The sequence below is a fragment of the Rhineura floridana genome, chromosome 19, assembly GCF_030035675.1.
Source record: "Rhineura floridana isolate rRhiFlo1 chromosome 19, rRhiFlo1.hap2, whole genome shotgun sequence".
Taxonomy (NCBI): domain Eukaryota; kingdom Metazoa; phylum Chordata; class Lepidosauria; order Squamata; family Rhineuridae; genus Rhineura; species Rhineura floridana.
The window spans coordinates 27,830,232-27,855,765 of NC_084498.1; the positions used below are offsets into that span (position 1 = coordinate 27,830,232).

Sequence of the window (25,534 nt, forward strand, 5' to 3'; positions counted from 1 at the left end):
TTTCTGTTCCCTTGAGTGACCAAGTCCGAAGTCTGGGTGTCATCCTGGACTCCCAACTGACGATGGAGGCTCAGATAGCGGCAGTTTGTCGGACTGCACTCTACCACCTGTCCCTCATTCGCAAAATCTGCCCCTACCTCCCAAAGCATCTTTTACCAACTGTAGTCAGTGCCTTGGTTCTTTCCCGTCTGGACTACTGTAATGCTCTATATGCTGGTCTCCCTTTGGGAACTTTGCGTAGGCTTCAGCTTGGCCAGAATACGGTGGCACGACTCATTAAGGGCTGCCATAGGAGAGAACACATCACCCCAATCCTTCGGGAACTTCATTGGCTCCTGATAGTGTTGCGGGTGAAGTTTAAAATACTAGCTTTAACTTATAAGTCCTTTTTTGATGCTGGCCCAATCTATTTGAAGAACAAACTCTCTTCTTGGAGCAGATGGGCGTAGGAGGTCCTCAGCTGCTAGACTTTTTGTGGTTCCATCTATCAGGGTGGCCAGATTAAGTGGTACTAGATCTAAAGCCTTCTCCATTGTAGCTCCCACGCTATGAAACACCTTACCAGTTGATCCTCGCTTAGCCCCTTCACTTTTGGGTTTCCGGAGGCAGTTGAAGACATGGCTTTTTGTACAGTCAGATGAATGAACATGCCACAGTTAGGTGGCTAAGGGGGTGGTCTGATTTTTGGGGTCTTATGTGAACAGTATTTTTATTATGTTGATTTTTATGTTGATGTTGTTTTTGTATTTTTATCCCTTTGTATGTCGCCTAGAGTGACAGGCTGTCCTGCCAGATAGGCGTCGAATAAATTTTAGATAATAACAATAAAATATTTTTTTAGATAATAAAGTGGAACTGTGGTTCTTAAAGTAGAAGTTTTTGGTGTCTTCCTGCACATGTGACAGAGGAGAGCAAGGGAGGAAGGGCTGGTTTATGTGATTGTCTGAGCTGGACCATTGAATTGACCTTTCTTGTCAAATGTTTAGAATTATTTCAATGCACACAACTTGCAAATAAACCTTTGAATTTGTTGGAATGGAAGATTTAAACTACAGATTTAAATCTTCCCCCCCAATTACATATTAGTTCAAATATTTTTGGCTGTTGTTAAAAGATAATTTTTAAAAGTACTTACATCAAATTTAACATTTTGTTCTTTAAAAAAAGGGTTATTCAGTTAATTGGAGACTCCCGTTTAGGCCCCTTCTGCACTATACATTTAAAGCATCACTTTAAACAGCCATGACTTCCCCGAAAGAATCTTGGGGACTGTACTTTGTTAAGGGTGCTGAGAGTTGTTAGGAGACCCCCTCCTCACCTCACAGAGCTACAGTTTCCAAAGGGATTTAACCAACAATTTATCTTCCCAGGAATCTCCTAACAACTCTCAGCACCTTGAACAAACTACAGTTCCCAGGATTCTTTGGGGGGATGCCATAGCTGCTTAAAGTGGTATAATGCTGCTTTAAATGTCTAGGTCAGCTAAGGGCCTTAGTCGCTTGTAAAAAGTTTTTTTTCCCCTTAATTGCCAAAAGGCTTGTCCTGGGCTTGTGTGAAGTGACTGCAGCTGGGCCTCTCTCTTTCTCTTTTTCCTCCTCCTCCCTCCCCCTGCTGTGGGTTCTCCAGCCGGTCCGTGCGGGAACGAGAGAGCCGCCCCCGGAAGAGCTCCAGCTCCTATGATGTCTCCTCCAGCCCTTCCCTGCAGAGCCGCCCCTTGCCGTCCGAGGAGGGGCGGGGCCAGGCTTCTGACGACAGCTCCCTGGGCAAGATCTCCAACATCCTGCTGATCCCACGCCCACACCTGCACCTCCAGTACGAAGTCAGCAGCTCTTTGGGCTACACCAGCACCCGAGGTCAGGATGAGGCCAGGAGTGAAAGGGGAAGCTTCACTCCTTTTCAACGTATCACTGTTTGGGGCTTCTTTCTTTAATGGAAGGTTTTGTGGTTTTTTAACACACACAGACACACAGAGAGAGACAGAGAGAGCGGAAGGGCCCTGCTTTTTCTTGTGTTCTCGTCCCCCCACCCCGCTGTGGCTTCCTTTGGCCCTTCTGTGTCTCCTGACCCTGCCTCTCGTCTCCTTCCTCCAAGTCTCTGCTGTCCACATTTCTCACTTCTGCCTTGTCTTCTTGTGGATTGTTCTGGGCTGGCCCCCGAGAGACGTCACCTCCTGAGTTGCCCTCTCCCTCCTTGCCTCGGCTCATTACAAAGTTCCCACAATGCCTGCCTCGCCTTGGGTGTCCTTGCCCTCTTTATACCCTCTCCAAATGTCAGCACGTGCCACAGCTGGCCTTCTTCTCTGCCCTGCTTGTTAAATTGTTTAAAGGAATTGGCTTCATTGGGGAGTCCCTTGGGAACCCCCCACTTGTAGCCTCTAACCAGGGAGGGGGGGAATTATGGCCATTTTCCCAACTGGATTTCTTTATTTATTTATTACATTTATATACCACCCCATAGCCAAAGCTCTCTTACTGTCTCTCAACAGCTTTTCTTTGTCTTATTTTAAGGATCTTCCTTAAAAAGTATCCCCTTGAGGCACAGAATGCTTCACGATTAGGGAGCTGGACTTTAGGTTCAGGGGATTCCTTCTCAGCTGCTGGTACTGCAGACCTCAGAGGGTCGTTCTGAAGGCAGACCGCCACCCCACCCCTCCCAAAGATCGTGAAGTATTTAAATGCCATATAAACATGAGCATCAGTGACTACCACGCCACCCTAGAACCCTCTGCTGCCCTCGACTCGGATTTCTTGCTCCCAAATACGCTGCTAGGCAGACTGGTCTTTTTCCTTCCTTTGCCCGTGCTTGCAATGCCAAGGACGTTTGGGTGCCCGAGTCAGGAAATGCAACCGGCCACCCCACCCCTTCCTTCACATGGGCACAATCCACTACGAAGATGTTCTGCATAAACCTCATTGGGAGCATGTCCATCTCCGACTGCGGCACCACAGATCATAGAATCATAGAATAGTGAGTTGGAAGGGGCCTATAAGGCCATCAAGTCCAACCCCCTGCTCAATGCAGGAACCAGATCTGCCGCCTGAGTCGACTGCCTTAACTTGCCTGGCGGCAAGGCTGGCTCTTAACGTGCTCAAGGGATTTCCTGTTCATGCAGAGTTCTTCGTTGTTGCAGATGCTCTTGAGAATATGATGGAGCCCCAGCAGCGAGACTCGAGCGCTCCTGGAAGGTTCCACGTGGGCAGCGCAGAGTCTATGCTGCACGTCCGTTCCGCTGGGGGATATGCACCACAGAGGGCCCTCATCAACCCCTTCGCCCCCTCCCGGATGCCCATGAAGCTCACATCCAATCGGAGGCGCTGGATGCACACCTTCCCTGTGGGTAAGCGGCTAGCTTATTTGACTTGCTTGATGGAGGGCAAGGCTGTATCGATCGCTACTAGCCACAATGCTTACGTATTTCCTCTGGAGTTGGAGGCGGGGCAGATTTATTATTAAAATGATTATGGGGCTGGAGCAACTCTCCTATAAGGGAGCTTTTGTTTTTTGGGGGAAGGGAGTAAGCGGGGGATGTGTTTAAAATAATGCATGGTGTGGAGAAAGCGGATAAGACTTTTTCTCCTGCATAAGATTAGGACTCAGGGCCATCCAGCGAAGCTGAATGTTGGAAGATTCAGGACAGACAGAAGGAAGGACTTCTGCATGCAGCGCAGAGTTAAACTGTGGGATTCGACGGCCACCAACTTGGATGGCTTCAAAAGAGGATTAGACAAATTCATGGAGAATAAAGGCTATCAGTGGCTACTAGCCATGATGGCTATGTTCTGCTTCTTGATGCCCCTTGCTGGGCATTGCGAGTGGGGAGAGAGTTGCTAATGCTCTCAGTCCTGCTTGTGGCTTCCCTTTGGGGCATCTGGCTGGCCACTGTGAGGACAGGAGGCTGGACCTGGTGGGCCCCCTCTGGCCTGACCCAGTATGATGTCCTTGTGTTCAGTCAGTCTCCAGCTGCTGCCTTTGACTGCAGGTCTGGGTTTCTTTTCGATCTGGGACACTTTTGCCTTGTGGTGCATGCCATCCACAGGTGTATTGTCTGTGTGCGTGGGTTTGTTGGCGTGCCTGCATCTGATACCCTAAAGGGACCTATGGCTCAGCAGAGCCCATGCACAACTCCCCAGGCTAGTCTCAGAGAGCTGAGTGGGAAAATCCCTCTCCCTGCCTGAGGCCTTGCAATGCTGCTCCCAGTTAGAGACATCGGTACTGGAAAAGATGTCTAAACCTTCCCCGGCCTGGAATCCTCCAGATGTTTTGGACTATAGTTCCCATCAGCCCCAGCCAACATGGCCGAGCTAGCTGGGGCTCATGGGAGTTATGATACAAAACAGCTGGAAGTTACCAGGTTGGGGAAGGGTGGACTAGATGATCTCTTGGTGATTGTTAGGTTTGCTCCACCCCAATCATGTAACCCATTTAATGAGGCATATGTTTTCATGCAGAAAAGCCGGTAGTGGGAACAGATCAGGGGTTGTAAAGTGTGCCACCCCTCTGGGCAATTTTTAGTAATGAATGGAAGGAAACCACTGGCCTGCATCCCCTGTGGCTTTGCAGAGTCTTTTTGGGATGTGGGGAAAGGACTGGAGAGGTGCGGGTGGCAAATCATCCGACAATTAACATCTGCCTGGGCAGGTCCTTCTGGGGAAGCAATCCAGATCCACCACCAGACGCGGCAGAACATGGCGGAGATGCAGGGCAACGGGCAGCGGGACTGGACCCACTCCTCGGCCGAACTGTTGGAGCTGGCCTACCAGGAGGCAGCGGGGAGGTGAGGCCACCCAAAGGGAGCGGCAGGGACTTGTTGGGAGCTTGCAAGTGTTGGCTCCTCGCCATAGCAAGACTGTGGTCCCTCCCACATTAACCTGCCGTCCTGGGCTCCTTCTGGGAGGAAGGATATAAATTCAGTAAATAAATAACCAATGTTTGGGCTACAACTCCCACCATCCCCAGCCAGGTAGGCCATTTTTGGACTACGGTTCCCGTCAGCCTCAGCCATGCTGCCAGGGGCTGATGGGAGTTGTAGTCCAAAACATCTAGAGGGCGCCACATTGGCAAGGACTAATCTATCAAAGTCTGGAGTCTTTTCCATTAGCCCCGTTTAAAATACAGCCGCTGAAGTTATCGATTGCCATCCGTGCCTGGAGATTCTCTGGGCGGCTGATTCCCTTCCAGTCTCTGGTTTCCTGCTTACTCAGCGGAGCTGTCTGTGCATTGTGCGCATGCAGCAAATGTTCTTAATGGGGCCATTTAAGACGTTCACGCAGCAGCAAGCAAGTCACTGAGTGACCTTAAAACCATCAATCAATCAAGCTGCTGTTAGCTGCTCTGGGCCTGCAGGACATACTGTGTTTCTCAAGAAGCCGGTACATCTGGTTCTCTGCATCCTCTACATCTGAGTATTTGGTTATTCTCAAACCTCTGGGCTAGGCTCCCTCCACACAAGAGCACACTCTGAACAGGGACTCATGCAGAGACACTTAGGGGACAGGTCCTTCTTAACTCATGTGCCAAACCATTTTGGGGTGTGACTCAGTTTTAACGCATTAAACCCCCGTGCCTCAGCTGTCGGGGAGTTTGGGAAAGCAGCTCTAAATGCATCCTCTGCTTCCCTCGTATCCGCCTCTTAATGCTAGCTGACTTGCAGGAAGCCATCTGTTCCGTGCACTCTCGCCTGTATTTGTCTTTTTTTCCCTTGCTGCTCCTTATGCCCAGAATGTTCCCAAATATTTATCTGCTTCGCAAGAGCCATAGCTGAGCGGTAGGGCATCCGCCTAGCATGCAGAGGGTCCCAAGGTCCAGTCCCCGGCAGCATCTCTGGGTAGGGCTGGGAGAGACTCCTGCCTGGAACCCTGAAGAGCCGCTGCTGCCAGGCAGTGCAGGCAGTGCTGAGCAAATGGCCTGACACCGTGTAAGGCTGCTTCCTGTGTTCCCATGATCCTCTTCTTCCTGCAAGAAGCGCCTGAAGATTCCCTCCCCCACTTCTGGTTTTCATCTTGGATTTCTTGGCTTTTGCCCCGTGATCTGATTTCCCCCACTTCCCACCATTAGCCCTGCTGTTTGCCCCTTCCCTTGCTTCCTTCTTATGCCCTCCCTTACTTAAGGTTGTGCGCAGAGGGCCTGCTCCTTGTTTTTGTCTCCTGCTCAGTGCCTCGCAGATTTTGAGGCAGCTTAGGGATAATTATTCATAAAAGGATGTAGCTCATTTGGGTGGAGACAATTTTTTTTTAAATGGTGACACTGGACAAGCCATTGCCTTTTTCAGTAGTTGACCTTTGTTTTTATTTTATTTATCTCTGTCCCTCTCCCTCTCTGAGGCCCTGGATGACAAAACCCTTTCCCCAAGTCCGTGCAGGATGGGGCGGGGGGCACTTTTCTGCTTCCCTGAAGTTAACGCGCAAATCCCTCTTTCTTTTTCTCCAGGCACGGAGTTCCTTGGCATCCAGATGACAGCCCTTCCTTCTTGAGCTTCAGTGGGATGGAAGATTATCCCCACCAGCTGACTGGTAGCCACAGCGCAGGTGAGAACAGGAAGCAGCATTAGGAGGGTTGTGGGCAGGTGATTGTGACTATGGGGGACTCTTCCCAGACTGTCTTGGTCTCAGCCACAAAATAAGCATGGCTGTGTGTGCCGCATCTAGCACCGAAGAGCAGATTGCAGGACCTGTGAGCCTTATACGTGTAGTTAATGTTCCTTGCACACCCCAAATGGCAGGTGGCCTTGGCAGGGGCTGATTGCAAGATGAGCCTTGGCTGGTCTCTTCTTCCGGCTTGCAGGCTCCGCATTACATCAGCTTCTTAAAAATTGGCCTGTATTTCTTATGGGAAGTGGTGCTCGCACAAGACAAGTCTTTTTACTTTATTTTATTGAGAAATGCACATCCCACACTGTGACCGGGATCCTCAGAGCTGTTTACAACATAATAAAGCAAGGCGTTATGGTGTCAACCGGGGCGGGGGGCATCTGGGGCCCTCCAGGCGTTGCTGGACTCCCCACTCTCATCCGTGGTCAGGGGTGATGACGGGAGTTGCAGCCAGACAACATCTGGAGGGGCCCCCACCGGTTCCCCAGCCCTGATGTAAGCCCATACTAATGCCCCAAACTCCTGGTGGATTGTCTGCTCTTGGGGTTTGTTAGAGGAGGTTTGTCGTGCTGCTCTTTGGGTTTTTTCCCCCTTGGGCCTCAGAGTGCCTTGGTGCCTCCTCTTTGTATGCCCTGCTGAGCCTCGGGTTCTCTGGAGTTCTCCTTGTCAATTGGGAGATGAGCGCTGCTCTCGAAAGCCCTCTGCGCTTCCCTGAAGGGTGAGAGTCTGTTTCCGCTTGTTACAGGAATGAATGTCCGAAGCCAAAACAAGGACTCCTTGGAAAGTGCTGTCTCTAACTCTCCGGATCCGAGTAAGCACAGCGGTGACGGGGTTGGGAAGGAGGTTGTTCTGGGTAGATGAGGGCAAAAGCGAGAGCCGCTTCCCAGAGTCCTGCAGCTCCCCCTCCCCCTCGCCCCCAGTGTCCTTGTCTCCCTCTCTTCCAAGCAGTAAGTTTTGATGTAGGGCCTTCCTTTCATCTGGAAGGTGCTGTCGACTAGGCAACTCCCCATAGGAAAGGGGGACCCTGCCCCACTGCAAGGACTCTGGTTTCTCAGCAGTCAAACCCTCCAGTTGTCCAGACATCCCAGGACGTCTGTCTGGGACTGAAGAACAATAACCGGGATTGCCTGTCTGCGTTACGCAGAGCTTTAGTTCTCGGGGGACTGCGGGATGTTCATAATGCCCTACTGCACTGCCGGGGGGGGAGGGTGTCACTCCCACCCACCCCTTTGGGTTTGAGAGCTTCTGCTCCTGCTGTGAAATGTGTGACCAGGAAGAGCCGGGACACGTGTGGACCCAGCTCTGCCCTTGGAGGAAGATTCTGTTCTGTGTTTGCAGAGAATGGAAGAAAAACCCAAAGAAGCAACGCCTGGAATAAACTGTGCAAATCAGGGCGGTTTGATAAGGCGCCTGGTAGCTCTTTGGCATATGCCTGTTATAAACATTGGCTGCATTTGAGGGTTGCAGCAGGGAGAGTGTTTCGAACAAGCCTTTTGGGAAGGGAGATGTCAGAGAAAGACAAACGGCATGTATAAAATTGCAATATATGCAGTAGGCCTCCAACAGGGGCCACGCCCGCTCATCATGGGAAGTCAAGAACTGCAGCTTGCCACACGCAGCTGATGGTGCCCTTCTTTGCTCTTGCCAGCTCACCTCAGGGAAGGAAAAACCGCCATCCCTAGCCTTGCATTGCATCCGAAGCAGGGGTTGTGGTTTGTTGCATCTCAAAACAAACCACGATGGTCAGCAGAGGTTAAGTCTGCCTGGCAGAAAGAATTAGTGCAATAGGTTGTTTCAGCTGGACTGTCTCCATCTCGTTGGCTATCTCTGCACTGGGTGGAAGGCAAAGGTGTTGTATCAGACTGACTGATATTGGCCTATGAGAGCTGTGTGGGGCAGCCTAGGGGCCGTGCCTTCCTCCTCCTCCTCCTCTCCCTCCCCCCCTGCGCTCGCTTGCTGGGTTTGCCATGTCTTTGCGCTTAAAGAACTAGGTGCCTTATTTAAACTGGGTATTTGTTCTTATATACAGGCAAACTTTTTCGCTGGTGCACTTCAGTGCCTTGTGCTTGAACCTTTTAAAGGGCAGAGAGAATAACCTTCCTGTACTGTCCTTGTAATAATGAAAAGGTGGAGTCAATTTTAATCTTCTTCTTAAATGTAGGTTTTATTGGAGACGAAATTCGGGTATAGCCTATTATACAATCCTTCCCAGGTCAGTCATTCAGAGCCTCTGTTAACCATTTTATCGGAGGGCTCTGATTATTGTTTTTTTTTTTAATGCAGAGCTAGTTGCAAACATCTTAAATGTAGGGATTTTGCTTACTACAGCCTATGATTGCTTTTTGCCCTTGGTGAACTGACGAGAGAGCTGTGGGCTGAGCTCTTGCAAATTGCCACCAAGCCAGATGGAAGCTAAAGCACAATCTGTGCCCTGGGAGGAAGAGATGAAGGTCAGATCGCTCAGACTCTGCCTGGGAAGCCGAGTGCAATCCCTCCTCCCAGACTTTGGTTCTGTTCTGCTGCGACAGACGGCGCTTGGTCCGCCTGCCTTTTAAAGGTTGGTCTCCGCAGAGCTTGCTCTCTAGCTGGATTTCTGTACCCAGATCAGTAATACCTGCCACGTCTGAGACTTGGCCTTGGAACGTGGGAGGAACCTATGAGGAGCGTGTCTCTGAGTATGTGCAGAGTGCCTTTTCCTCATTGATGGGAGAGCCAGTCCAAGCAGGTGCACTGCACGGAGGGACAGGGATGGCCCCGGATGGCAGGAGTTGAGTCCCAGCAAACATCCCAAGGGACCCCCTTGTGGGTTGTTCTCGCCCCTGAACAATTCCCGTTGCTGGTGTAGCGGAGCCTGCCGTGTGCCCTGGAGTGAGCGAGGCGAGGGGGAATTGCATGTGGCTCTGCAAGGAGCCAGCTTGAAAGGTGCAGAATGCCCTGTTCTCCCTGCTAAGCCCCTGGGGCTGGAAAAGGGGCACTCTGAGGAGAGGGGTCTGGGTGGATTCCATGCCCAACGTGGGGTCTCGGCCCCCTCCCATGCTGCATCTGGGGCCAACAGCTGCTTTGATCTGGTGAGCTCCTCTCTCTGAAAGCTCTGCTCCAGGCAGGGGCCACTCTGGCAAGATCCCGTCTTCCCTGTGATTTCACCATCCCTTCCTGTCTCTCTGCTGTCCGTTCTTCCTGCTGCTGCTGCTGCTCTGATGGGTGTGCAACTCCTGCTGCTGCGGAGGGCAGGCTGCTCCGCCCCACACCCCACCCCGGTCCCTCCTCTGCCCTACCCTGTTTCTCTGGCACTTTACGCAGGAGAAAGGCCTGGTGTTAATTCTCTGGTCTGGACTCAAAATATCGGAGTCGTCCTGCATTTTCATTCACCTCAGTATGCTTAATAGTGATGTATGCGTGGCTTTTTTAAAATTCTGCAGCTGCTGTGTTGGCTTAAGTTGACAATCGACGGGCAATTGAAACTGTATTAACTTTTTTTGGATCCCAGTTGCATGATGGGAGTGAGTTGGCATGATGGGCACTGTGTCATTTAACAAACTCTGTCTTTCTTCCCCTCCCTTCCCCTCTCACTCCCCCCTCCCTGCAAACATGCATCTGTCTCCCTTTTTTATTTCCCGTTCCTGCTTTACCCATTTTTTGCTTCTGTGGCACCCGTTTCTCTCTCCTTTCCCCCTTCTTTGTTCCTGATTTATTTCTCCCCCTTTCCCCACCACATTGATGCCCACCCACCGCCCCCCTTCACCCTATTGCCTTCCGCCATGTGATGAAACGAGGCAGTTCTGACACTGTCTGCTCCCCCTGTAGTGCCAGGCTTCTGTTGTACAGTTGGGGTGGACTGGAAGTCCCTCACCACTCCGGCTTGCCTCCCCCTCACCACGGACTATTTCCCGGACCGCCAAAGCTTGCAGAATGACTACACCGAGGGTTGCTATGATCTGCTTCCCGAAGCTGATCTGGACAGGTGTGTGTGCGCGCGTGCATGTTCCCATTGTCCTGCGGGCGAGGTTAAAGACTTGCTGCTGTCCGGCAGGCACTTAAGCCTCAGGGCTGGCTGGGCTTAGTCCCCAACGGCTGGAGAAATGACGAGTAGCTGGAGCGCAGCGGGAGGGGCTCACGGCCAGGCGAGCTTCTTCCCAGCAGTTCCTCCGGGGGTGTTGGGGACTGCTCAGGGATCCGCCAGGGGAAGCCAGCCCCTGAAGCAAACAGGGCGGCCTTGGGGCAGCTGAGGCTGCTGGAGGAGGAGGAGGGCCCGAGTCGGCAGGGGAGGAGTGGCACTCGAGTGTCAGAGCATGCCACCTTCCAGGTGACACAGAGCTCTTCAACAGGCTGCCAAAGGCTGCCCACTGAGCGCAGAGTCAAACCACAGAATTCACTCCTGTGAAATGTAGCAGCGGCCACCAACTTGCTTGGTTTTGAAAAGGGGTTTAGACACGTTCATTGAGGATAAAGGCCATCATTGGCTACTAGCCACGATGGCCGTCTCTGGTGTTGGGGATGGTACTGAATATCAGTGGCTGGGAATCTCGGTTGGTGGGGTGGGAGTGGGGAGTGATCTTGCGCTCAGGTCCTGCTTGTTTTTGGCTTCCTGTTGGGCCATCTGGTTGGCCGCTGTGGGAACAGGCCCCTCTGGCCTGGTCCAGCTTATGGCTGCGCAAGGGCAGCGCATGGGGCTTGGCCAGCCATACAGAGCACAGGCGGCCAGCGTTGTGCCTTCCAGATGTTGTGGGCTGCAGCTGCTGTCATCCCTGACCAATGACCCTGCTGGCTGGGGCTGATGGGAGGTGTAGTCCGTCACCCCTGGAGAGGCACCGTGTTGGCTGGCTCCAGCATAGATGCTTCAGGCCAGGCTCTTAATAACTGGCATCTCCCTGCCTGGACATCACATGACCTCCTTTCAGGGGAGTGCGGGGTGAGCAGGAGGGGTGGGATCAGATGCCTTTGAACTGCCTGATTGGCTGCCTGTGGGTGACCCTCCTCCCCTTTCTCCCTGCTCAGGAGGGACGAGGAAGGTGTGCAGATGACGGCCCAGCAGGTGTTTGAGGAGTTCATCTGCCAGCGCCTCATGCAAGGCTATCAGCTCATCGTGCAGAGCAAGCCTCAGAAGCCGCCCGCAGCAGTCCAACCCCCTCTCAGTAGCAGCCCCGTGTACAGCAGAGGTGAGCCGCTCCCCTCTCCTGGTGGCCAGCAAGAGAGCAATGACGAGCCTTTGCTTGCCTGGATGGGGGGTGGCGGGGGGCGCGTGTGTGTCTAGAAACTAGCCTGCTGGGCAACAGCGAAATTGGCATTGGATGCCCTGCCCACGTTTGCTTGGGCTGCGTGGCAGAGGTGGCTCGGAAGAGAGCGCAGCTCAGCAGAGCTTCCGGCTGGGCAAATGTTGTCAACTGTCCTTTGTGTATGTCCTGTGAACTAGGCCTCGTGTCGCGCATTCGAGCTGAGGAGGAGGACCAGTACTGGCTGAGCATGGGCCGGACCTTCCACAGAGTGGTCTTGAAGGACAAAATCATCACCGTCACGCGGTATTTGCCAAAGTGAGTCTCTTTGCCCAAGCGCTGTGTGGACTGGGGACTCCTCAGGCACTTGTGAGCCCCTCGGCTCTGCAGGGCGCTTGGCTCCACATGTGCCATCGGGAAGCAGCAAAGGAGGCCTTGCAAACCGGGTGTGCAAAAGCCGCTCTTGTTCCGTCTTCTTGTTCAGGTAGAGGGTGGGGATGCGGCGAGACTTACTGGTTTCCACGTATGAGTTGCTTGCTATGAAACATTTCAAAATGATTTAGTAAGGATAGCAAATAGAAAACAGTTTCGTATCCGCTGCAGATACAAACCAGGATTAAAAAAGTCTCAGCTTGTTGAAAAAGGGAAGTTCTTCAGGGGAGTGCCAAGCAGAGGAGACGCCTGCCTGATACGTGACAGGAGGGAGCTCCAAAGGGGGGGGGGGCTGCCCCACTTCAGGCCTGTTCCCTGCATGGCGCTGAACGGACCTTGTGGATGGGATGGTGGTTGCTGGAGCCTTAGGTCTCTCCCTACATTCTTGGAGCACAGTGGTCTGCTCAGTGCCTATGTGGACTAGCCCCTTTGCATTGTTTAAACAGCAAAAGCTTGTTGGTGTGAGTTGCAGAGGTTTCCTCTGTTCTTTGTAGGTATCCGTATGAATCGGCCCAGATCAACTACACCTACAGCCTGTGCCCTTCCCATTCCGACTCCGAGTTTGTCTCTTGCTGGGTTGAGTTCTCCCATGAGAGGTTAGAAGAGTACAAGTGGAATTATTTGGACCAGTACATCTGCTCTGCTGGTTCAGAGGACTTCAGGTGAGTGGAGAGCAGCCTTTGCTGACCTGGCGCCCTCAAGCTGTTTCTGGGACTGCAACTCTCATCCACCTCAGCCAGCTACAGACAGACGGTACCTTAGAATGAGCACAAGTAGACTGTCCAAGTTCATTGACGTAGTGTCATAACCTCCTGTACTTGTGTACCCAATTGCCGGCGGGAAGCCAAAGAGGGTGACAGCGGTCAGTGTGGTACTACCCTCCAGATAATATTGTTTAGTGCATCTGTATTTTATATCGAGTGATTTTGCTGATCTACTGTATTATTGTACTATTGTATGTTGTACACCGCCCAGGGAGCCATTGGTTATGGGCGGTTTATAAATGAAACTAAATAAATAAATAATAAATAAATAATCTCTAACCATTGGCAATGCTGGCTGGGGCTGGTGGGAGCCAGAGTCTAACTCTAACCCTTGGGAGGATGCAGTTAGCCCAACTTAGGACCTTCTTCTGTGGCACAACTCAAGATTTCACCAAAGTCCCAGAATTTCTGCACCACAGGGAATTCCCACCATATAGGGAAAAAATTCCAAGTTATCCACACGTCCCCCAATTTCCTGCCACCATGAATTCTTCAGGAAATTGCCAAAGGAGGCTGTCTCTGAGTCCCAGAGGCCCTCCCCCAAGCACGCTGGCCTCCTGCACTGCACAGACGGAAACTGTGTAGGCTTATCTTACTGTAGTTACGTGGGTAATTTAGTCTCTCTCTGGTCCTTGTATTGCATAGAAATCCCCTTGTTGTGCCTGATTTCTGTGTGTGTGTTTGTGTTCTGGTTGTGACTTCCCTCCTCTGTCTGTTTTGACAACTTCAGCATAATGGGTTTAGAACAAAGGAAGGCCGCAGCTGGGCACTTGGGCCTCCCTTCGTGGTCTCCAGCGCGTGGCAGCAGCCTGTTGCTGGCCCTGCCATTCCCACATCGAGCTTGGGAAGGGGATCCATAGAGGAGGGCCCTCTGGGCTGCAGGCTGGTCAGCAGCCACTTGCACAGTTGCCGCCTATGGCAAGGAAGCATCGCCACCTGGCGTGAGAGTGTGGATGGGACCTTTTTTTCTGCCAGGCTGCCAGGGGCGAGCACAGGTACCGCTGGGCAGGAGGAAGCACAGGCATCCGTGAAATATGTTTCCGAGGTTGGCTGACTGACCTTGACTAAATTTCAGCAGCTTGGCAGACGTTTGGCTTAGATGGCGTCTGCACGTATAAAACGCCCTGCTTCCTTTTCTTTTTACTTGGCTCTCCCATCACTCGCATAGCCTCATTGAGTCACTGAAATTCTGGCGGACTCGCTTTCTGCTGCTGCCGGCCTGCATCAGTGCCACAAAGCGCATTATGGAGGGCGAGGCGCACTGCGACATGTATGGGGGCAAGGTGCGCTCGGACGAAGAGGAGTGGCAGCTCCTGGATGGCTTCATCCGCTTTGTGGAGGGACTGAACCGCATTCGCAGGCGCCACCGGTCGGACCGGATGATCCGGGTGAGCCAGTCACCTTAAGCGATGCTCTGTGTGTTTGTGGGCCAGTCCGCACGTTCTGCAGGGCGCACCTGGGTTTGCTGAGCAGAGAGCTGCAGCCAGCCTTGGCTCCCTCACGGCCCCTCCTGCAGGATGCTTGTCAGGCTCTCTTCCTCCGTGTGTTTCCCTGCTGCATTCTCATGGCTTCTGCTTTTTCCGTTTAGAAAGGATCCGCCATGAAAGGCTTGCAAATGCCAGGTCCGCTTTCCACCCACTCTTTGGAGCCGTCTGGGCCTCCTCCTCTCGGTAAGAAGGGGACCTCTGCACTCTCAGCCCTGCTGGAGATGGAAGCCAGCCAGAAGTGAGTTGGAAAAGTTCAACAGTCTGGGGAGGATTCTGGAGGGCCACACTGGCCACGTTTCTGGCCTCCTGGCAAGGAGAGGTTCCTTGGTTCCTGCAACGGCAAGGCGATTGCTTTCCGCCATCCACGGTCCTGGTTTTCCCAAGATCGCTGTCTTAGGGGAGAGGGGAATGGAGGGCCCCCTTGTCATGTCCTGGCATACAGCTCTGTGGCCGACTGCCTTTTGCTTCGTGCCAGGTTGAGTGTCATGAGTTTTGCCTGTGCGTGGTGTGGCATATCATCTGTGGGCAGGCTCCCAAGTGGAGGTCCCTTGAGAGAGTGTTGAGGGAGCCTTGAATAGCACAAGGTTCATACGACCCATCCCATGGTACACCCTTCCTCTTTGCTAGATGGTGGCCCGCTTTCACACACCTGCCTGCTGCCTGCCAAAGTCCTCTGGTGCCAGTCGGCCTGTGGCTAAGGGCTGGTGTAGATAGGCGTGCGTTGGCTGCCTGGCTGGCCGTCCTTCAACCCCCCGTTCCCCAAAGGTGGAGGGCCATAGCGCAGTGGTAGAACGTCTCCAGAAAGTCCCCGACAGCATCTCCAAGTAGAGCTGAGAGATGCTCCTCTTTGAAACCCTAGGGAGCCACTGCCATTCAGTGTCTACAGTTCTAAGCTACAAGGACCAACGGTCTGACTTGGTATAAGGTAGCTTCCTACCATAGCAGGAGGGCCATAGCTCTGTGGCTGAGCATCTTAGAAGGCCCCCGGTTCAATCCCCGACAGCGTCTCCAGGTAGGGCTGGGAATCCCTCCTGCCTAAAACCTTGGATTGCTGCTGCCAGTCAGTGTAGGCAGTATTGGGCTAGATGGACCAGCGGCCTGACACAGTATAATAAGGCACCTTCCTACGTTCCTTTAGTCCTAAAGGATCCCGGAGCAGGTTACAAAAATACCATAATTAGAAACAAATACATATTACATTAAAACTGTGGAATAAAACCTGAAAACAGCCATGGCAAACTAACAGGCGAGCAGGGCAGGAGGAGCAGAGACCTGCCCCCAAAGCCAAGGGCCTCTTGGGTAAAAAGAGTAAGGGGGAGCAGAGCAATGGCCTCAACATGCCCCGTCCTGCCTCCTTGTTACCGCATGCTGGGCTGTAAAGGCACCGATCCCACTGCAGCTTCCTTTTAGCCAGGAGGCGAAGCCCGTTAGCCCAGCTGCGAGCAGCCAAACCTTGGTGCAGATGTCACATGAACGCCAGGGAGGGGGGGCGGGAGGAAGCGAGCCACCCCACAGCCAGCCCTGAACCGTGATTCAGAGATCGGGAATGTCAAATGCATGTACCAAATTGAACCGACTCGCTGGAAGTCAGTGCCGTTCTCGGAGCCTTTAAGGAGAGGCCATTGTGGCTCAGGGGTGGCGAAGCCCCTGCCCTACTCGCAGAAGGTCCCGGGCTCCCTCCCCAGTGGCTGTGGCAGCAGGGAGGGCTGGGAAAAGACTGGAACCCTGGTGAGCTGTTGCTGCCAGTCAGTGCAGGCAGCAGTGAGGAGGTAGATGGATCTGGCTCAGGGTAATGCAGCTTCCTCTGTTCTTATGCTCCCATCCTGGGGCTTGGTAATGAAAGGGGGGGAGTGAGAGCTCAGGCCCTGAGCACCTGCGCCGTATCCCCTTCGCTGCTGTCATGCAGGTGACTGGCCTGTAAACAAGTGGTGGGTGAGCTCGGAGCCAAGGGGTGTATGTGGCCCTCCGGGCCTCTCGGTCTGACCCTTGGGGAGCTCCCTAGGCACCACCCCCTCCCAGACCTGCCTCCACACCCTCCTTGGGTGCTTTTGCCAGGCTGGCATTTGTCCTTGGCGCAGGGCAACTCATCCCTTTAGCAGGACTGGAGGATGGGGGGCAGGGGCATGTGTGTGTGCAGAAACTTCTGCCTTTTGAGTAGCAAAATGAGGCTCACTATACAAAGTCACATCTGTTGCTGTGCCCAGTTTTGCCTCTGGCCCCACCCATCACTGGCATGTGGCCCCCGGCAGGTTGCCCAGAAAGGCGTGCGGCCCTTGGGCTGGAGAAAAAAGTTGCCCACCCGTGCTGTAAATGGTGATGCTGTGGCTAGAAGCTGCCACAGGGCAGCATGTTCAGCATGGAGGAGGCGGGGAGTGATGCTGCTGTGGCTGCTGCCTGCAGAGCCAAGCGTGAGGCCAATCCCGCTCCTCCTCCTCCTCCTTTTCCAGGACCCTGGGCGAGCAGCAAGCAGCCGCAACGCTTGCCGGGAAGAGCGCCATCCAGCCACCCGAGAGCAGCAGCAGCAGCAGCAGCGCAGCCCTGACCATGACCCCAACCTACGTGGACAGTCCACGCAAGGTAAAGGCAAGGCCTCCTGGGCCGGGAGGGAGTCTCAAGCGCATGCCACGCCTTGGAATGCGCCCCCGTGCATGTTGCTCGCTCACTTGCATGGGCCTTCCAGGCGAGTTCCAGCCTTGCTTGCCACAAATGGGGATGTGAGTCCGTTTGTATAAGCGAAATCTTGAGGGTTAGTCTCACTGGCCAGGAAAGCAAAAAAAAGACGCCGTGGATGGCTTCAAAAGGGGGTTAGTCAGATTCATGGAGAATAAGGCTATCAGCGGCTACTAGCCATCGGAGGCAGTGTGTCCCTCTGGGAAGAGCTGCTGTTGCGCTCAGGCTGTTTCCCATGCTTCCCATTAGGGCATCTGGTTGGCCACTGTGAGAACAGGATGCTGGACCAGGTGGGCCTCCGTGGGCCGGGCCCAGCTGCTTCAGGGCTCTTCTGATATTATGTGCAGGTTTGCGCTACTCGCTGGTACTCGTCCTTGGTTATATGTCCCTTCTTCCATCTGTGGGGATCAGTGACGCCTGAATGCTGGAAGACAAAAGGAAGGACTCCTTCACACAGTGTGAGGTTAAACTACACAGCAGCTCCACAGGAGGCAGTGATGGCCAATAATTGGATTAAAAGAGTATTAGCCTTATTTTCCAGGCATTTGTCTGTCAAAGGCAGCGTGGCGGTGAATGCCAGTGACTGGGAATTGCAAATGTGGAGAGTTGTTGCACTCAGGTCCTGACGTCTGTGGGCTTCCCATTAGGGCATCTGGTTGCCCACTGAGAACAGGATGCAGGACTAGGTGGGGGGCCCTTTGGCCTGTTTCAGCTGAAGGGCTCTTCTGAGGTTCCTCCGATCTCTGTCTGCCGTTATAGGCTACGCCTGAGGCATTTGTCCCAAGCAATTGCTTTTTGTTTGGGCTTCTTCATAACTGAGCAAAGACCTTTGAGGGGTGAGTGGGACGTTTTCTGGGTCAATCCAGCTGCTTGGTTGTGCATCCTTCAAAGAAGGAGGTGTGAGGTGTGAAAGGGTGGTCAGTGGAGAAAAGGAAAAGCAGCCATGAATGATGGCCCTGCCAAGCCTTATCAAATGCTTGCCGTGCCAAATGGCCTTGGTGTCAGTGGCTCATTGAGGCTGCAGATCTGTCTGTCATCTCTGCGTTGAGCACTTAACCGGGTTGAAATGTAAGGGAGCTGGGTGTGTTGGCGTAATAACTTCTGTGCCTTCACTGATAACATAGCTCTGTCCTGAGAGTTTTCAAAGTGCTTCATGTGCGTTTTCTCTGTAACCCTTCCAATACTCCTGCAAGGTAGGTCAGGATTATCATCCCAATGTTACAGATAATGGGTTGAGGCTGAAAGCATGGTGTAGTGCCCAAGGTAGCATAAGGCAAGATTTAAACTGAAGACAACACAACACACATGCTTAGCCACTATGATAAGAGTCAGCGTGGCTCTAAAGTTGCAGGGTGCATGCCAAGGCAAGACTGCAGATGTGCAACCATGGAGTTGTTGATCCCAGATGTGGAATCCTGGAAAGGCTCCACCATCCCACTGAAACATATAAATAAAATTTTGCATGGCATGGAGGAAGCGGACAGAGAAAAGTTTTCCACCCTCTGGTATAACAGTAGAACTCTTAGACATCCTATTTATTTACATTTATATACCGCCCCATAGCCAAAGCTCTCTGGGCGGTTTATAGCAATTAAAAACAAATACACAAATTTTAAAACAGAAAAAAACAATTTAAAAACACAATTTAAATTTTTTAAAAAACAATTTAAAACAATGAAGATTCAGTACAGACAAAAGAAAGGACTTCTTAAGGCAGTGCATAACTACAGAATTTGCTCCCGCAAGAGGCAACGATGGCCCCAAATTGAATTGGGTTAAAAGAGGAGGGCTGTGTTTGCCTCCGTATATACCAGTTGCTGGGAATCGCGAGTGAGGAGAGCTGCTGTTGCACTCGAGTCCTGCTTCTGGGGCATCTGGTTTGTCACTGTGAGAACAGGATGCTGGACTGGATGGGCTGTTATGTTTATACTGTTCAGGAGCTGGAGAGAGAGAGAGATGGTGCCCGTTTTTGTATGTGCTTGAATAGCAACAGTGGATTGTTGTGCTTGGATTTAGGGCTTCAGGTCCCAGCTCTGACACAGGCTGGCTTGGTGGCCGAGGGTGTTTCAACTCCTCCTGCACATCTGTAAAATGGGCGTAAGAGTGACCTGCTTTCTGCACTGTGGTTGTGGCGGTGAATAAAGCACCTGCCATAACAGAAGGCTTATAGGAATGACATGCTGCCTGCCTGCCTTTTTCTCTCACTGGACCAGCTTTAACATCTTGGCAACGCTGCCACTCTCCAGCAGAGACGTCACCTCTTAACTGCTTTCTGTGCTTTGAACGGCTGATCCAGACGGGGGGCGGGGTATGCTTATGGGGTGTTTTGCACGCCTTACTCTCGCTGTGCAACCTTTCTGGTTCTTGAAGCCAAGAGCCCCACATTGTTGGGGGGGGCTGGGAAGGGGGCCTTGTGGTCAGGGCTGTGTGTCTTGCTGCTGTTGTGTGGGAGGACCCAAAAAGTGCAGAATGTGGGGACTGAGCACAGAATTCAGTTTGCTAAGAATCTCAGTGTGCTGTTTTAAGTTTCTAGCCCTCATGTCTGCAAAGAAAGCACGTGAGTGATGCCTGCCGAAATCTCAGACTCCAGAGGGGTAGCGGAATAAGATTTTTAACACCTGCAGGAAGCTTGTGTGTCCTTTTGCTCTTCCCAGGATTAACAAAGCAGGTTAATGATGCAAATTCAATGCATGTTTCCGAATCTGGATTGCCAGCAGGGTGCATGGACCCATGGCTGCTCTGTTTTTCGTGTGGGCTCTGCCCTGCTGGCCTTGCCTGTGGGGCTCCCAACTGCTTGCTCTTTGTACCCTGAGGGGGCCCTCTCTGTGTGGAGGAGGCGCCTCCCCCACATCCCTTGCCCCCTTGGCTCTTCCTGCCCCCAATGGTGACAGATCTGCCCAAGGGTGTGTCTTCCCCCCCGCCCCCCGTCTTCTTCCTGCCGCTGCCACCCACTGCTGCTCCCTCTGGTGCCTTCAGGATGGGACCTTCTTTATGGAGTTTGTCCGAAGCCCACGCACAGCGTCAGTCTTCCATACGCAGGTCAGTTTTGTGGGTGTTTTTTGACAGACTGTCTCTGGCAAGGCCACAAGTTGCATTTTGGGGTCTGAAATGACTACCAGTCTTCTCAGTTAATTTAGCCCGAAGGAGGCGAGGCAGCCCTGGCCCCTTCAGATCTCTGCTGTGCCCATGCCCTGTCTTCTGAGCTCTTGTTAAGACAAACAAAACCCTCACCACAATCGCTCTCTCGCTACTGTTTTGCTCGCGGAAATAGAGGGTAAAGCTGTGCAGGCAGTCCCTTCTCCCACTTGCTCCTGCCTTCAGGGTTCTGACCAGTTAGTATAAAGGTACTGGGCTGCTTGACAGGATCTTGGCATTTCTTACCTTTAATTAAATCCACTTAAGTGACTGGTCCATATGTTTTGCAATCTAAGTTGTTGCTGTTACTGCTTTTAGCTTCCTTTTTAGCCAAAACAAAGGCTCCCAGAGCAGCTTACAAATGTCAGGGAGAAGTCAGTCCCCACCCTCAGGTTTATAATCCAAAGAGACATGACACAAAAGGAAAAGAGGATTGTGAGGGAGGAGGGGAAAAAGCAAACTCAGGGAGACTTGTTTCTTAGATACCGAAGTCTGTAGCAACAGCTGAAATGGAAGGCTGTCAAGGAGAGGAGGAGCGCTAAGATGTCACTCTTCCAGCAGAGCTGATGGGAAGACCACACAACTTCGATGTCCTCTCCCGCAGCCTGATGGAAAGGCTGCTGTAGTTGACAAGAGAGGAGCCTGATGTGGCAGGTCTTTTAGCAGAGCCAATGGAGAACCCCACATTCCCATCTCTCCCTCTTTTGTCGCCTCTGTTCTGTAATTTGGAGGAACCACGTGCGTCCCAGATGGCTGCAGAAGGAGCTGTTGCCCAATCCACCCTCCCCAAGTGCGGCTGTGGCCCTGGGCCCTAGAGCACACCCTGGCTGTGCAAGATGGCCAGTGCTGCCATTTTGCAGCTAGGAGAACAGAATCAGAAGTGGCTTCACAAGGCTGCTGAGCCAGAGAGCTGGGATTTGAGCCCGGGGGCCTCTCTCTTGGAGATTTCCCATCCCATTCAGTTTGCACCGTCTTCACAGGGTGGGCTGGGCAGACCCCAACCCGTGTGTGGCCTGCTATGGTTTTAAGAGCAGACGGTGCTGGAATCGCAGGGAGGGAAGGAAGGAGGGAGGCCCCGTTGGAACACGCAGTACTGGTTAGTATCTCATGAGAACTGCTTGTTCCCCTTTGGGTGGGATCCAGGGCGAAGCCTGAGGAGAGCATCTGTTGTTTCTGGCTGCAGAGAGAGAGTCGTGTAGGTGGTACTGGGTGTGTGTGAAGGGCTTGTGGGAGGGGGCGGTGCGGGGGAGATGTCATCAGCTGGGCCTGCAGGAACTGTTGGTCTTGGGGGGGCATGATGAAATTTGTTCTCCTCCCTCCCCCCTTTTAATCATTTTGTTGCTTTCTTATAAGATGAGTCAATAAAAAAATACAGTACAGATTGCAGTTCTGCTTAGATAATCTGAGGTTTTTTATGCGCAAAAAGATAAATGTAGGTTGTGAATAACTTGACTGTGGTGTGAATCTGAAGCGGCGCCTGTCTGAGAAATGAAAGAACAGATCATCTGTCTCCGCCTCCTCCACCCACATTTCAGAGCTGCTGTGGAGGATTTGGGAAGCGGCTGAGATGACAAAATGTACTTACTTACCTTTTCAGGAATTAGGAGGACGGTATCCATTAATGATTGCCAATTAAAAATAGGAAAGGTTTACTCAGTAGCGGGATAGGTGCTCAAGCTGAGGATTCTTTTCAAGGCCATAATTTGGCCCTGCCGTGACTGACTCCCTCCCCGCTGCCTCTAGCCAACCTTCAGCATACTGGGTGATCCTCCAGGCAGATGGGCTCACTTCACACGGAAGCTTTTGGGGGGCTCGTGTTTTTTCCAGAAGATTCCGCTGCAACTCCTGAGTCTACTTTGGAACGCCCCACTTCCCATTCCTGTGGGAGAAAGGCCGCCTGTGTTCTCATACAAGCGGCAGGCGTGGCTGGTGAGAGGAGGAGGACATTTGGCTCTTTTCTCCGTTTCAGAAGACTCAAAAGGAAATTGAGTGTGTCTTAAACAGAAGAGGCAATTTGCATAATTTTGTAATCCAGCCCTTCCCCCACCTCCAAGTTGATGGACGCAAACACATGCTTTTCCGTTGGCCACGCTGGCTGGGGCTGATGGGAGTTGCAGTTCAACAACATCTGGGGACCCAGAAGGTTGGGAAAGGCTGGTCTAGGCCCTTGCAGCTCTGTCATTTTCTGCTGTGTGCATTGCATGGGCCCCCAATCAGAGGCCCTGTCCAGGTCACCGCCCAGGAGCAGTTTATCTGAGCCTGTTTCCCAGGGAATCCTGGGAACTGTTCTTCTCTGTGAGGACGAGGGATCCAGGCACAAGATCTTGGCGCACTCTCGCCAAACTACCATTTACAGTATCTCTCCATGGAAAATCTGAACGATTAAATCGGTTTAGATTTGAGAGTCAAATCTTGGCCTCGGTCGAGTAGGGACTAAAATACGCTGCATACCTGGCCTGCAGGAGTCAGGAGCGTGAAAGCATTCCCTCGCCCTGGAATTAGAGCTGGCCCCACAGTTCTTGTGTGTCCAATGATGCTTGGGTTATGTGCAGCACGACCAACCTCTGCTGTTATGCGCAGGTCGGTTTTTTTCTTTCGATGCATTGCGGGACTGAACGAACTCAGGACCAGGTTACTTGGAGGACCACCTGCCCCTCTATTGTCCTATCAGATCGCTTAGGTCATCTTGGGGGATCTTAACTCGTGGCACTGCACCCTGCATGAGATTTTAGGGCAGTGACTCAAAAACAGGCATTTCCTACTATTGTCTCTGAACTCCAAAATGCCCAGAGCAGAGGAGGGCCATAGCTCATCGGCAGAACATCTGCCTGGCATGCAGAAGGTCCCCGGTTCAACCCCCAGTGGCATCTCTGCGTAGCGCTGGGAGAGAGAGTCCCTGCCTGACACCCTGGAGAGCCATTGCTGCCAGTCCGTGTCGACAGGGCTCAGCTAGATGGACCAGCAGTCTGACTCTGTATCAGGCAGCCTCCTCTGTTCCTTCCTCCGGCCAGAGCTGAGCCGCCACCCATCAGTTGCTTCAGATGGTCCCAGGCTGTGGTCTGCAGGCACCTGAGGCCACCCCCTTGCTGAAGCTAAGCAGGGCTGGGTCTGGTCAGTGCCTGGATGGGAGACTGCCTGGGAACCACCAGTATGCCGCCTTGGGTTCCATGGTGGAAGAAAGGCCGGGTATAAATGTAACAAATAAATAAATAATGTCTGGTAACGCTTTCCCTGACGCATAAGATTGAAACTTGTTATTAGTGTCTCTGTTCATGCTTTGTGGTTCTGCTCTTTATAACTATTTTATTGCCTTTATGTTGCCATTTTGTATACCACTTTGCATATTTTAAAATCCTAAGCAGTTTCTCAAATTCCTTTAAATAAACAGAGAGGGTTGCAGTGTTGTCGTCTTGCTTTCCTCCTCCTCCTCCAGGTCTCCACCGATCAAACGGCTCCTGCCGCCCTGGAAGGCAGCGTGTTGAGCAACGCGGGCCAGCCTGCAGACCGGAGCGGCACTCAGGGCGTTGCCAGCTCCCAGAACGTAGGAGACCAGGGCTCCACCACCGCTGGTTCCATGGAGAACAGGTAAGACGGGCCTTGTCCGTCACTGACGGTGAGCACACGAGCGTGCCCGTCTGGTGACAGCCCTGGGTCCAGCTGGGTGAGGCAGAGGCTGCCCTTTTGGAATGGCAGGCCAGAGTCCCTGGCTGTTTGGCTGACTGGGAAAAGCTTTGATCCCAGCGTCCGAGGGCCTCCCCTGCCCAGGGCTCTGAAGTGAGCTCTGCAGGCTGTTCCTCCGTTCCCAAGTGAGAGGTGTGGTGCTCATCTGTTTGCAGGGATCGGCTTGCTTGAAATCGGCCTTCCCCAACCTGATGCCCTCCAGGCATTTGGGGTGACAGCTCCCATCAGCATGGCTGTGCTGACTGGGGCTGAGAGGAGTCATTGCCCAAAGCAGTTGGAGGCCCCTCGGTTTGCCGTTTGGTGCAAGGGCATTAAGGCTGCCTGGAATGAACCAGACCAAGCGAAATGCTTCCTTTTCGTTTTTAAACTCTGCAGTTCTCAGCTGTCCTCGGCGAGCTCTCTGACGTCCTCGTCTACTTTGCTAGAGATCCTTGAAGCCATGAAACACCCCACGTAAGTGCAGCCTCTCTTTCTCTTGCCCCCTTCCCTTGCCTCTTGGGGAGTCGACATGGGAGGCTGCCTTGCGCTGCGTCAGACCAGTGGTCTGTCTGGCAGGTGTCCTCCAGGGTGTCAGACAGGACCGTTCCCGCTGGACCTGGGACCTTCTGCATGCAAAGCAGGTGTTCTGCCACTTTATAGAGGCCCTTCTCCAGTCCAGGCAGCCTTAACATCCTTGCCCCAAATGGCAAATCTGCTCCTCTCTGAAGTATTTCAAGGCCTCCGCTGGCCTAGGCTGTTGTGGCCTCCAGGCACCTCCCTCTGAAAGAATCGTAGCTTAGGCGCATCTGCACATCCCGCCCATCCGAGGGTTGGCGGAAGGCATTGGGGCTTCAGGAATCAGTTTAATTCCTCCATGCTAAAGTTGCCGCTTCTCCCACTGGGATTCAGCACTGGGATTCAGCTGCTCTCGGAACAGAAGGGCCTCTCCCCGTACTGCTTTATCAGCGCAGAGGTGGTCCACTGGCTGGTGAACATGGTGGAAGGAGTGCCGACCCAGGCCATGGCCATCGACATCATGCAGGTGAGAGCAGAGGAGAGGCCCACTGGCGTCTTACCGTGAGCCCTGCAACCAGCCCTGGCTTGACCAAGATGCTAAACTGCATGGCAAGCGCCTGGCCTGGGCAGCGGCACAAACCAGAGATGGGTGGGCTTTTTCAGAGGGCCCCTCCCCTGGCACGATCCCAGCCAGCATCCAAGAGGGAGGGCAGGGCTGGCCCTCACCACACTTGCAGTGTTTTGGGGAAAATACAAGGTGCACTTTTGGGGACCGGCTTAGGATGGCATCTCAGACTGCGCCCCGGCCCCTGGAGACACCCCCTGCCCCCTCCCAGCCATGGAGAACCCAATCCCTGCACTTCTGTCTGCAGAAAATGCTGGATGAGCAGCTGATCGCTCATGCCTCCGGAGAGGCCCTGCGGAACTTCATCTACGGGTTTTACTTCTACAAGATCGTGGAAGACAAGGATCAGGAACGAGGTTGGGCTCTGCATGGCGGAAGGCAACTTGCACACACGCATGTGGGGGCACCCTCAGCACTTTTAGGCAGTTTTCCAGCAGAGGGTTATGTA

General features: G+C 52.9%; 1 protein-coding gene across 5 annotated transcripts in view; it reads left to right on the forward strand.

Moving 5' to 3' along the window:
- Nucleotides 1-25,534, forward strand: part of DEPDC5 (DEP domain containing 5, GATOR1 subcomplex subunit) — a 48,587-nt gene that overhangs the window by 18,132 nt on the left and 4,921 nt on the right. For 4 of the 5 annotated variants that reach the window (XM_061602718.1, XM_061602721.1, XM_061602717.1 and 1 more), the window contains 16 exons: nucleotides 1,627-1,853; nucleotides 3,131-3,337; nucleotides 4,639-4,774; nucleotides 6,427-6,524; nucleotides 7,333-7,398; nucleotides 10,365-10,548; nucleotides 11,583-11,743; nucleotides 11,998-12,115; nucleotides 12,724-12,891; nucleotides 14,162-14,381; nucleotides 14,582-14,718; nucleotides 16,928-17,057; nucleotides 23,719-23,870; nucleotides 24,342-24,419; nucleotides 24,855-24,987; nucleotides 25,334-25,442. In XM_061602718.1, coding sequence (XP_061458702.1) covers nucleotides 1,627-1,853; nucleotides 3,131-3,337; nucleotides 4,639-4,774; nucleotides 6,427-6,524; nucleotides 7,333-7,398; nucleotides 10,365-10,548; nucleotides 11,583-11,743; nucleotides 11,998-12,115; nucleotides 12,724-12,891; nucleotides 14,162-14,381; nucleotides 14,582-14,718; nucleotides 16,928-17,057; nucleotides 23,719-23,870; nucleotides 24,342-24,419; nucleotides 24,855-24,987; nucleotides 25,334-25,442 — 2,324 coding nt within the window. The remainder of the gene's footprint in view (nucleotides 1-1,626; nucleotides 1,854-3,130; nucleotides 3,338-4,638; nucleotides 4,775-6,426; nucleotides 6,525-7,332; nucleotides 7,399-10,364; nucleotides 10,549-11,582; nucleotides 11,744-11,997; nucleotides 12,116-12,723; nucleotides 12,892-14,161; nucleotides 14,382-14,581; nucleotides 14,719-16,927; nucleotides 17,058-23,718; nucleotides 23,871-24,341; nucleotides 24,420-24,854; nucleotides 24,988-25,333; nucleotides 25,443-25,534) is intronic. The other variant, XM_061602719.1, reaches the window with a different exon arrangement.